Source organism: Cryptomeria japonica, chromosome 2, assembly GCF_030272615.1.
Source record: "Cryptomeria japonica chromosome 2, Sugi_1.0, whole genome shotgun sequence".
Taxonomy (NCBI): Eukaryota; Viridiplantae; Streptophyta; class Pinopsida; order Cupressales; family Cupressaceae; genus Cryptomeria; species Cryptomeria japonica.
In genome coordinates, this window is record NC_081406.1 from 611,507,583 (window position 1) to 611,520,935 (window position 13,353).

The following is a 13,353-nucleotide window of genomic DNA, read 5'->3' on the forward strand; positions in this document are numbered from 1 at the left end:
AACACATATTCCAGATCACCAATTTCAAGAACAACAGAGGCATCAATGCCAACCAATATGTTGACATCAATGACAACAACTTAACAACACCATCTCATCTACAACAATCACATCTGCAACATCCAATACACATTTAAGATATGAATGAATCACCTAATCATCAAAGAATAATTCACATTTACATATTTTGATTTGGTATATTAAAAGGAATCTATTTTCACACAAACATTCTAGGAGCATTACATGGCCAAAGATTGCTATTTTCAATCATTTATCCTCATTTCTATACATTGGTCCAAAAGAACATGTTCCTTTATGACATATTGATAATCCCATCAAGATATCCCTTCATGAGATATTGATAATCCTATCAAGATATTTATAATGTTATAATCTTTGTATATGGAGGCATTCAATGCACATTTAAGACATGAATGAATCTATTAATAATCAAATAATCATTCACATTTGCACATTTTGATTTTGTGTAGTAAAAGGAGTATAGTTTGAGACAATATTCTAGAGCATTACATGGCCAAAGATTGTTATTTTCAATCATTTGTCCTCATTACTTCACATTGATCCAAAATAACATGTCCTTTTTTGACATATTGATAACCCCATCAAGATATTTTGATAATCTTATCTTGATATTTATAAATATCCCTTTATGACATATTGATAATCCTATCTAAATATTTATAAATACTATCAATCTATTAAATATATAAAACATAGATAAAATTAAACTTTGATAATCTTATCTTGATATTTATAAATATCTCTTTGTGACACATTGACAATCCTTTCAAGATATTTATAAATACTATCAATCTATTAAATATAAAAACATAGATAAAATTAAACTTTGATAATCCTATCTTGATATTTATAAATATCCCTTCATCACATATTAATAATCCTTTCAAGATATTTATAATACTATCAATCTATTGACTATAAAAACATAAATAAAATTAAAATAAATTAAATATTAAAAAATCTAGAGGCACAAATTAATTTATAATCACCCCGCTCATCTCTAAACAGAATATTTCAATGACTTCGTTAAAGTAATTTACAAGCAAATGGAAAATCTGGGTTTTAACGAATTTCAATTTATTTCACTAATTTTCGAGTTCCATGTGACTCAGCGGGATAAATAAGCTTTGAAACGAAACAAATATAGTTAGAAGGTTTGAGCTCCAAGGCATCCTCAAGGATTGCTACCTGCCCTAAAAATGGAATTGGATTTGGGAAAGATGCGCATCGGAACTGGGCTTCAGTTATTCCAATCTCAAGCACCAATCTTTGGCATCTCCCTTAGCAGGATTTCATTCCATCGTGAAATTTTGAAATCATAGATATCAGAGACATTATATCTGGTGTGAATCCATGGCCAATCGCAGGAAGCTTTCCTTCGATCTCCTGCGCTATGTAGACGTTCCCGCTCCCAATGAGGATGCACTCGCCATTAAATCACACAGCCGGAGACGCAGACACAAGAAAAAGTCTGTCAATTTTGCCCACGCAACACTAGACAATGGCCAGATTTACAGTAATGACGCACTTCATTTGGGAGACTCGTCCAGCCTGAGGAAATGTGCCACTGTTGACATCGGGTGCCTTGCGGATCTTTCAATGGACGCAGCTCAGCAATTGGCCGTTTCAGATGCTGTTGAAATGGTTGATGGAACAATTTTAAGCTGCTCACACGACGCTAATGGTAATGAGCCTGACACGCTCAATTCCCTGTTAGGGCACGCCGACGGACCAAACGGAATTTTGCATTTCGAGCGAGTTGATTCGGTTGAATCGGAGGGCGTGGAAGGGCTGGAACGTTCGTTTTCGATCGCATACTCAGTTGTTGAAGATGTTTCAAATAAGCTCGAATCAGGGCTTTTGGAGCAAGTATCTCCCGCTGAGAGTAATTGCAAAGTAGGGTTTTTGGAACAGATTTCCCCTGCTGAATTGAGGCAGCGGAATGTTAATGTTAACGCCGACGCTGTGGAGGGAAATGGAGATGAGATTGTGGAAGAGGTGAAGGAGAGGGGGAGTGGTGCGTTGAAGGAGCCGCAGCCTGAGAAGAAAGCTTCTCACGCAACCCCTCAGTTGCTGGATTGGGAGCGTGTGATGGCTGAAACCTCTGAATTTCCTATATACTCTGCCATGTCCCCTTTAGGATATTTTTTAAGGGAAATTAACAGAGGCAACTCTTTGCGCAGCACAACATCGGTGGGGAACGACAAGGAAAGACAGAAGGTTTACAATACCATGTTCCATGTTCCCTGGCGATGTGAACTGGTAAGTAGCTACGTATGATAGCTTTACTCCTTAATTTTTAGGTTCTGGTTTTCGAATTTATTGGATTTTTGTTAGACTTAAGAAAACATATTGATACATCAAAACAAAGCATGCACGCTCAGAAAACCAAACCACTGTCGTGAATCTTCTTATTATTATAACAGCTGTGGAAACTATACCCTTTTCTAGAATCGATACTGGACCATCAATATGATGACAGTTGTGCAAACTAAACCACGCTATAGAATCACTTCGGCAGTGACAAGAGAAACAGCGAGTTATGAAGTACTAAAATGTTTAAAATTTGCTCAGCATAACCAAGAACAATAAACTATGAAATTCCAATATTAAAAAAACTGCTTAGCAATAACAACCCAGTACAACACACTATGAAGTACTAAACCATTCAAAAAATTCTTAACAGCATAGCCCGGTATGCGAGCAAGACATATAACTCTTTCATGTCCAGGTCAACAGAGATGGCTAGGCTTTTACACGGCAGAGAATCACCATAACAAAGGAAGTCAATCTGGGGGTGGGAGTCCCATATCATTGCCTTAATAGTTTATCAACATTCATAGATCTGTAGGGTTGTGTGTTTCAATAAGAAACAAAATGTGTACAATGCCATCATAAAACTTCCATAAGCCTATCTATCTTTAGTTCAACCTTTATCCAAAAATTCCCTTGTAGCCACATCCTTCCCGTTATAAACTTCATTTGCAGGGTTTTTCTCCTTGTCAGCCAGTTTGGTATTTGTTCATCTTATGCTGACTGGTGATGATAGTGCACTACCTTTAATCTGTTCTTAGGCCGGTCATCCTCCTGCCGGTACCTTTTCCATTACGCTCAGATTGTCTTCTGTGCAAGTACCATGATCACAACATATGATCTTATTTGTGCTCTGAAAAACAATGATTTTCTTTCCCTTGCTGTGAGTTTTTTGTTAATTGATTAAGTGTCTTCCAATTTTCAACATCAGACGAAAGCCAAGGGCACTCCGGAATGCCTGAACAACCCACTCAAATCCAAGTATTTGAAAAACATGGTTGTTAAGGAGTATCGATATAATAGAAGATGTCAGCATTGATGGTTCAATCTCACATTTGAAATCAACCTATATGAATCTTCTAACTTCTTACATCAAAATTCATTAACTTTATACATCAAAATTCACTATTTGTCTTAGTGGATTTCACATCCTGTTGTAATGGTTCATCACTATTTTACTTTTCGTGTTCAATTTCTCTTCTACCTTTAAATCCTATCTATAATAGAAGATGTCAGCATTGATGATCCAATCTCACATTTGAAATCAACCTATATGGATCCTCTAACTTTTTACATCAAAATTCATTAACTTTATATATCAAAATTCACTATTTGCCTTAGTGGATTTCACATCCTGTTCTAATGGTTCATCACTATTTTACTTTTCGTGTTCAATTTTTCTTCTGCCTTTAAATCCTATCTATATGCCTCATCCACAGTGTGCAACTTGACCAGAGATATTTTTGCTGTCCTTGAGATATCTAGTGGTTGCTCGCACTCCCTCTCTTTGTATGTGTGTTTAATATTTAAGCTCAATAATTGTTTTGTGTACTATTGCACCGACATCTCCTGTTGTCTCAAATGTAGAAAAAAAGAGAGCAGCTAAAAAGAATAGAAAATTCAATGTCTCATATATCTCTAATTTAAAACGGAAAAACCAAGAAAAATGGCCTCCACTGCTGGCTACTCTTAATATTCTCTTTTTGTCTAAAATCTAATTGTAATGGTGAAAATTGCATATTCTGCATTTTTCCTCTTTGTTTTGGAATCACTTTTGAATGGGCTTATGTATTTACTAGTGTACAAGTGGTATGTTTCAGCATAAAAGCTAGCAAAAAACCTGATCCCAAGCTCAGTCCATCTGCATATAGCCCTATGGTTATGATTCTCAATTTATCCATCCATTATCCCAGGTCAAATTGGCAGGTGAGGAACAGACCTAGTTCAGTTCCTCGAGAATGGAAATAATCCTAGGACTATTTGAATTTGAAACTTAGGTCCAAGCTGATTACTTCCAACCAGCCATTATGTGCCAACTTGAGCATCAAATTTTATTAGCTTTTGCACTAGGGTGTTTTATTTAACGAGAAACCCTAATTCATTTCAAAGCATCCACAAGCACTCATTCCAATTCATATGATCACTCAAGATTCCAAGAACTATTGTAGAGCATATACATTTCAACTTCATCTTGCATCAGCATCCTTGGCATTGCTACATGTTTGCTTGCTGTCTTCAATCATCTCCACCAAACTGTTGAATCAATCCTACGGTTTTGATCAAAGGAGAACAACCCTAGCCTAGCAAGCTCCTCAATAGTATCTGTTGACACCACCCTTTTGGACATCAAAGTTAGTAGAATCCCGTAGTCATTTTCTGTGAAGAATCAATAGCATTTCCATGTGTATGGTTCAGATCTGCAGGTGCAGAATTGAACCTGAACATCAGACAGAAAATATACTGATACAGAGGCATTCATCTGACATCACAGTGATCTGATAAATTGGTGAATCGATTTCTGGTATCCAGCAAAGCAATATCTTTCATTGAGTTTCAAGCTAAGTAACATTGTCTTATTTAATTAATGTATGAGCATTTATTTCAGCAGCACAGCGAATCCCAACTCATAAATATTCTAGGGTTATTTGCTTACTTGTGGTGAATATGTTGCTTTACCCTATTTTAAAACAAAAGGCTATTCATTTTCATTTTAACTAGCCATCTATTTTAAATTATATACCACATTCATCTCTTCCTTTCACCAAATCAGGGAAATTTAACAAATTCTAACATTTAATATTTGCGTCCTAAAACCTGTCACAGTTTGAACTGACAAGATTGATGTCAAATGTACATTTATGGTGTAATGTTGTTGAGTTATGTTCATGGAATGTAATTATTTTATTAAAAGAGTAGAGATGTACATATAGCATTCATGAAGATGATGTTTCTATTAAGAAACAATCGTAAACAGAAGAAAAATAGAAACTAACTAATATGTATATTATGTTACATTATTGACCATTAACTAATTAATTAGAAATATATTATTCTAATCATAGTTGAAAAACTCACGTGAGACTTGCCAAAATCGCGAGTACTCGCGGGTCATTTGCCCAGGGGATTCACTCATAGAAAGACTCGCAGACAATTTTAAGCAATACTCGCAGCGATTTCTGGCCCTCAAAATCGCGAAATTGTGCGGTTCAAGCACAAAACACTCGTCTGGAACGCAAATGAAAGAACACATTATTTAAGTCAGGGTTTTTGGGTGTGATTCCAAGGAACAATGTTGGCACAAGTCTAGGGCACGACGACAGGCATGACTCTAGGGCACGATATTGGTGCAACTCCTTCATTTTCGACTATTCCTGCACTTGTTAAGAATTGCCTTCATTCATTTGTCAATAATATTTCACTATTTCCTTTATGCAAAGATCGATGTCCATACCTAGTCACAATAGCATCGTATGATATACTACAAGATTAAATTAATTGAAAATGGGCTTTTTTAAAATTAAAAATAAAAATGTTTATAAACTTTAAAGGATACATATTAGGCTTCAATAATTATTAATATTATTATGATTTAAATAGTATCCTATTAATATATGTTTATCTAATATAATTAAAAAATAAATTTAATGACATTAGTTTTATATAAATGTGTGTTTTTGAAGAATATTTAAAAAAATGTACTTCCAAATGTTCGATAAAGTTGCTGAGTTATTGCCGAGTTTTTCCTTGAGTTTTTTAAAATTTTTGGGCTTGCCGAGTCATTGCTGAGTTCGAGTTTTTCAACTATGATTCTAATACCCTCCCTTAATGGTCAATCTGTCAGCTACACCAAGTTGCCCCTTAAATTTAACAAACTTGTCCAGGCTCAAAGACTTGGTGAGAATATCTATTGTTTGATCTTTTGTTGGAACATACAACAAGTAAACTGATCCGTTTTCAACCAGCTTCTGAATGAAGTGACAATGGAGGTCAACATGCTTGGTTCTCTCGTGGAAGACTGGATTCTTGGCCAATTTGAGCACCCCTTGATTGTCACAGTAAAGGGGAGTAGGACTTGCTTGAGACATCTGCATGTTTGAAAGCATCCTCTGAAGCCAAATTGTCTCACAAGTTGCCTTAACTGTTCCTCGATACTCTGTTTCTGTCGAGGAGAGGGCCATAGTTTGCTGCTTCTTACTAGTCCATGTGACTACACTAGATCCCAAACTAAAAACATACCCATATGTTGATTTTCTATCATCAATTGAACCTGCCCAATCTGAGTCTGTAAAACCAATGAGTCTAGGATTGTGACTTTTGCTGTACAGAAGACCAAAATTAGAAGTGCCCTTCACATAATGTAGCACATGCTTCGTTGCTACCCAATGATCTGCCTTGGGCGTTGTCATGAAGTGTGAAATTTAGCTCACTACAAAAGTGAGATCAGGCTTAGTAGTAGTAAGGTAGATGAGACTGCCCACCGGTTGCCTGAATGCTGATTCATTCACCACAGGTGAATCTGATTTGGCTGTCAGCTTCAGCCTTTTCTCCATAGGTGTGGATGCAGATTTGCAGTCTTGCATTCGAAACTTGTCTAGCATACTGCGAGCATAATTTGACTGAGATATGAAGATACTACCTTCAGTCTGCCAAACTTCAACACCTAAGCAATAGTGCAGAAGTCTCAAGTCTGTCATGTCAAAGGATTGGCACAAACTTTGTTTGATCTGATCAATCAGAAGTGTCGAACTACCAGTGATAATGAGGTCATCAACATAGGCAACAAGAATAAGAATATCACTACTAGTGTTTTTGACATACAGATTAGAATTAGATGGACTCCTTTGAAAGGCATTATCTGTGAGGTACTTGTCAATTTTGATATACTAAGCTCGAGGAGCCTGTTTCAAGCCATAGAGTGCTTTCATTAGTTTGCACACTTGGTGTTCTTTTCCAGCAACCTTAAAGTTTGGAGGTTGCGTCATATAGACTTCTTCCTACAACTCACAGTTGAGGAATGCACTCTTATCCATCTGATGGACTTCCAACCAAATTGAGTTGCTAAGGCAAGGACAAGCCGAATGGTACTCATTTTGGCTGTAGGAGCAAAAGTCTCCTCATAGTCAATGCCTTCTTTCTACCCTAGCAACTAGACGAGCTTTGTACTTGTCAAGGGTTCCGCCAACTTTATACTTAACTTTATACACCCATTTGCAGCTAATGGGTTTCTTCCCTGGTGGAAGATCAGAGAGGACCCAAGTGTTGTTCTTCAAAAGACTCTGGTGTTCAACTTCCATAGCCTTATCCCACTCACGAATTCCTTTAGCCTCAGAATATGTTTGGGGCTCAAAAACACTGTGAATGTTGGCCATGAGAGCAAAGTTGACTGTAGTTTGCTACTTGCTCTTGTTTTTGGAAGATCTACCCTCAATGAGCTCATTAGGATGAAGATCACTTATGGTCTTAGTCCACCATTTAGGCAGGAGAGTAGATGGACCAACATCAGATGTAGGAGGAATAACTAGGATTGGATCTGGAACAGGTTGAACGAGTGGAATATTGACATCATCCGGAGGAAATTCAAGTTGAGCATCATCAAATTCAGATTCTGCATCATTCCTCCCATCAGGTGAACCTAATGAAAGACGAACACCCAATTCAGTAGTCTTCAAAGGTTGATCCTTAGAATTCTGCACATACAAGGATAGCTGAAAATGAGACTAAAGATGAGACTATGAAAGACAACATTGCGACTAAAGATGAGACTATCGGTTTCTACATCAATTTGCCAGTAAGCCTTATGGTTGTCATTGTACCTTGTGAACATAAGTTTTTCACTCTTGGAATCCAACTTGGAGCGCTTGGCATTTGGAATCCAAGCATATGCTAAAGAGCCAAAGACTTTCAAATGATTGATCTTGGGTTTGGGACCGGTCCAGGCTTCCTCAGGATTCTTCCCCTTAACAACTTGTGTGGGAGACCGATTAAGGAGATAGATTGTAGTGTATATTGGTTTTGCCCAATATTTCTTGGGAACATTCTTGTGTTCCAACATTGTTATAACCATCTCAGTGATAGTGCAGTTGTGATGCTCTACAACACTGTTCTGTTCAGGAGTGTAAGTTGTGGTTAATTGGCATTTGATGCCACGAGTATCACAAAAGTTGGAGGAAGTGATGGAACAAAACTCCCCTTCATTGTCGGACCTTAATAGTGACTATGGTACAGCCAGACTCTTTCTCTGCTAAGGCCTTAAACTTCTGAAATATAGTAAACACATTTGATTTTTGTCTAAGAAAGTACACCCACATTTTACAACTTAAATCATCTACAAAAAGCAAGAAATACTTGGAACCAATAACAAAAGGTGTATTAAGTGCTCCACATACATTAGCATGAACCAACTGTAGTACCTTGGTGGCTCGCCATGAGTCACCATCCTTGAATGGTGTCCTGTGCTGCTTCCCAGCCTGATAAGCTATGCAAACTTGCTGATTTTGAGTTTGAATCTCAGGTAAGCCATGAACTAAATTTTCCCAAACAAGCTGAGCAAGATAATGAATGTTCGGGTGGCCATACTGCTGATGTCGGACACTGTTGATAGAAGATGATTTAGCTGCAAAGGCATGCTCTAGAGAATCACCCATAGCCACAAGTCTGTATAGACCATGATCCTCGATGCGAATAGCCACAATAGTGTGAGATGCACGATCAACTTTCAAACACTTGTGTGAACTGAATACCACATCAAGCTGAGGAGAGTGCTGCATAATCTGGCTCACAGAGAAAAGGTTCAGTTCCATGCCAGGTGTGGATGGGAAAAAGAATATTGAAATCTTATGGGACAAGATCCAAATTTATTTCAACATCCTCAATAGAGTACTTGTAAAATGCACACAATGCAAACCAAAATCTAGACTAGAAACACACATGCATGCTCAAAAAACTACTCCATTGCACTCCTATTCCTCAAGATGTGTTTATTAATAATATTGCTCTCAAAAGCACACACACAAGGAGCTATGGTGAATGAAGATTTGAAATATGATGGATGCAAAATAAGAATGCTAGAATGCAAAAAGTACGCTCCAATGCTAGATTGCTAGATTGCTTATTAGGATTGATAAGAATGAGGGAATCCTTTTATAAAGGGGTAGGTAGAGGAAAATGACATGTGTCAGAGTGAAAAAGCAAATGAATTAATTGAGTAAATAAAGATTTATTTAATTAATCGAGGAAGTGGGACCAATTAAATAAATAAAATATTTATTTAATTTAGGGAAAGATAATTTGAATAAATAAAAATATTTATTTAAATAGAGAAAGGCTAGAAGAGGATTAATGAATTAATTAAATAAATAAAAAATTATTTAATTAATAGAAGACTTAAGATAAAATAATTAAATAAATAAAACATTTATTTAATTAAGCTAAGACAATCTTAGGTGTCTACACCAGGAACGTAGTATACATTGAGGAATATGAGATTCCTCCCACCAAACTGTATCTAAACGTTGCCCTTGCCGACAATAGTATACTCTTCTCCTCCTCCAAAAATGACTGAATTAGTGAAAGGCGAGAAGTCTACAAACCAATAATGCCAATGAGTGAAGTGTCGAGATGCACTGGAGTCTATATACCAAGCAGAAGACTTCACATGATCTACAAGTCTTTTCGTCATGAAAGTGTATAATGTAGATTCTTTTTGCTCTGAGTCCTCTGCGATGTTGGCATTAGGTTGAGACCCTCCCTACTTTCGCTGTTCGGAAGCCAAACGATTCCGACAGTCCTTTATCAAGTGATCATATTTGTGGCAATAGTTACACTGGACTTTCTTCTTCTTCGAGCTATCCTAAGATTGACTGGTGCCTTTTTGCTGAGAGGATTGAGATTTGCCTTTATCTTTGTGAAAGGATTTGGCTGCGAAGGCTTGTTCTGAGGAGGACGAAGTGGCATTGCTACCAAACTGTTGTTTCCAAAGATCCAGCAACTCTGGAAACTTCAAGTCAACATTCGTTGAAGTAATGTTGAGCGTTTCTATGAAGTGCTCATAGGATTTAGGTAGACTCTTCAGGGTGATTACTACCATATCCTCTTCCTCCATTTTTTGACCTATTGCTTTTAGCTGATCTCGAATGTTTTTAATCTTTGTCAAATGCTTCTGTAAGGACATACGCTCATCCATCATGATAGAAAATAGCTGGTTCTTCAAAAAGAATGCACGGCTCTTGTTTAATGTCTCATGGAGATCCTTCAAAATAGTCTAGATCTCTGCAGTTGTCTTGTCGGATGGCACTTGAGGCAGTTGATCATTAGTAACGGAAAGTTTGATAAGCATGACCGCTTCCTGGTTGCGCTTGTCAAACTTATCCTGATCTTGTCCAGTTGTGGTAGGATGAGTCTCTTTACCCAGAATCAGATCATCTAGGTGACGATATTCAAAGACCATCATCATCTGTTGCTTCCATGTGTTATAATTTTTGCTGTTAAATCGCCGACTGGCTTCCAACATTATGTTGGTCAAAGATGTCATCTTGCACACTTTTTGAGGTATGAAAAACAAGAATTAATGACGTGAAAAATTGATTATTGAAGAGCACGTAACTCGAGGCATGAAACCCAATGCAAAAACTGAGGTAGATTCAAGTACAGATTTTGAGATTGAATGAAGTATGGCTGTCACATATCCCAAGGTATGAATTTTGACAAACCTAGAAAATTCCAACGAAGACCTAGAAATGTATGAGAAAAACCCACAAGGAATTTGCAATTGAAAATTAATTCCAGCAAAAAATAAGAGGGTTTATAAAAAAACCCTAGCTGATAGAAAGCAGAACCCTAGTCGGATTTGTAAAGGCAAAAAAAATCGTGCCCTAGCTGCAAAGTAGAGTGGACAGGAAGTCATAAAAAATCACGGGCAGAAGAAAATCACGTCGCTAGATTTCTTTTGTTGCAGAAATTGCAAAAAATTGCGCACAAAAAATGCGAATTTATTTTAGTTGCATAAAGCACACATCTCTCGTTGCCATTGTAGAAGGTTATAGAGCCATCACCGTCATGGAAGGTTGCAGAGCCATCACGGTCACAAAATAATCCCGTCATGCGTTTTAAAAAACACAAAATTGCGCAGAAAGAAGTTGTGAAAGACACTAGTAGAGGTCACAAGTGTTCGTGCGGGCACAAACTTCGAGAACATGGGCTTTTTCTTAAATGCAAGCCAAAAATGAGGGTAAATCCATGAAAAACGAAGTCGCGCGAGCACAAAAAGAGGCAAGTATTAAATCCCGTCGCGAAAAAAAGAAGGCTTCGTGAATGCAAAAAACCAACATAGGGATAAAATTCAAATTTACTGCAATTGAAAATTTTTTTTGACAACTTTTTTAATATCTTCCCACTCTGATACCATGTTCATGGAATACAATTATTTTATTAAAAGAATAGAGATGTACTTATAGCATTCATGAAGATGATGTTTCTATTAAGAAACAATCATAAACAAAAGAAAAATAGAAACTAACTAATATGTACATTATGTTACATTATTGACCATTAACTAATTAATTCTAAAGATATTGTTCTAAAAAGTTAATGCTCAAGTTCTTTGGGGGCTTTTTTAGTTTGAAACTCATTCCTAGAGACAAAGGGGTGATCACTGAAATTTTGTCAGCCTATACAACATCTTTGAAGAGAATCCAACTAATGGTACTGGTGGCACTCCCTCATGAGAAATAAGCTGCCTGAGATGCTGAATCTCTATTTGTATCCATTTTTTAAGCCTAGCAATGAATCTTGAGCTAAGATGCTGGTTTGGGCATGCAAAATGCAGATTTCTTTTTTCCGAGTTCAGGTATGGGTTTGTCTATATATATATTGATAGGCAAGTTGTTGCCAAGACTTCTCTGAGATGTTCCTTTGACAATGAATTGCCTGGGGATGTCTCTATTGCATCCTCCACACCCATCCTTGTGGGGTTGCATTGATATGCCCAGGCATTTCCCAACAGGGGCCCTTAGGTCTCTGGAAAAAAAACAACTGAAGGAAAAATGACTGAACATAATGGGGGATGCCACACAAATTGATCAGGAGGATAATGCAGACAAGCACATAGGTCTAGTTTTGATGCCATTGGATATCCTTAACAAGTCCGATTGCAGTGATAGTGATGAGGCCAAAGCCTCATTAGACTGCCTACAGACAGAGGATCAAGCACAACCAATTGAGCCTGGTTGGCATATATTGATTTAGTTTATTCTAAGTTACCGGTTCGGGTACGGATTTGCGGATTCGGCAAATTTTTTTTTTCTTGGGTACGGGTACGGGTTCGTCCGTGTGTATATATATATAATAATATATATACCATTATTGATTATTACAATGATACAATCCTTACAAAAATGAAATATACAATGTGACTGCTGCAATGATATATTACAGCAGTTATAAACATATCAGATATTATAGAGAATAATATAATACAACATCATTCAACCACGAAAAAAGGAGCCCAAGTTAGAGCACGATAGAGATGAATAACAATAGAATTAGGACAGAAGGATAAACAGAATAAGGACATAAATAAAAGCAGATCTGTAGTAGTCTAGAACAGCTTGGTGCGATAGAACAATAGAATATATGAACAGCCTTATGTAGAGTTTAAGAACAGAATTCAGAGCAGACCGGTGAAGCATATTGGAAAAAATCAGAGAGACATGGGTTTACATGTTAAAAAAATATTAAAAAAAGTGTTTTTTAATTGGTTTTTGTGTTTTTATGACCCGTGGGCCTCGTTTTTTGGAACCCATGGGCCTGGGTTCTCTTGGGTCCGCCCGGGTTCTCCCTGGGTTCCACCCGGGCAGGGCCAGGGAGAACTCGGGGAGGACTAGGACCGGGCAAGAACCAGGACCCGGACCCAGCCTAAAATGCCAAGAATCGGTATCTTAGAGTTTATTGTATTCTCATTTGGTATAATAACTTTGTAAGTCTATGCTTATAGTCTATCCA

The 13,353-nt window shown here is 37.2% G+C and overlaps 1 protein-coding gene across 3 annotated transcripts in view; it reads left to right on the top strand.

The window, feature by feature from the left end:
- The first annotated feature begins 1,174 nt into the window (after nt 1–1,174).
- Nucleotides 1,175–13,353, top strand: part of LOC131064295 (protein POLLEN DEFECTIVE IN GUIDANCE 1) — a 31,338-nt gene continuing 19,159 nt past the window's right edge. For all 3 annotated transcript variants that reach the window (XM_057998398.2, XM_057998400.2, XM_057998399.2), the window contains exon 1: nt 1,175–2,304. In XM_057998398.2, the coding sequence (XP_057854381.1) occupies nt 1,396–2,304 (909 nt within the window). In that variant the 5' untranslated portion in view covers nt 1,175–1,395. The remainder of the gene's footprint in view (nt 2,305–13,353) is intronic.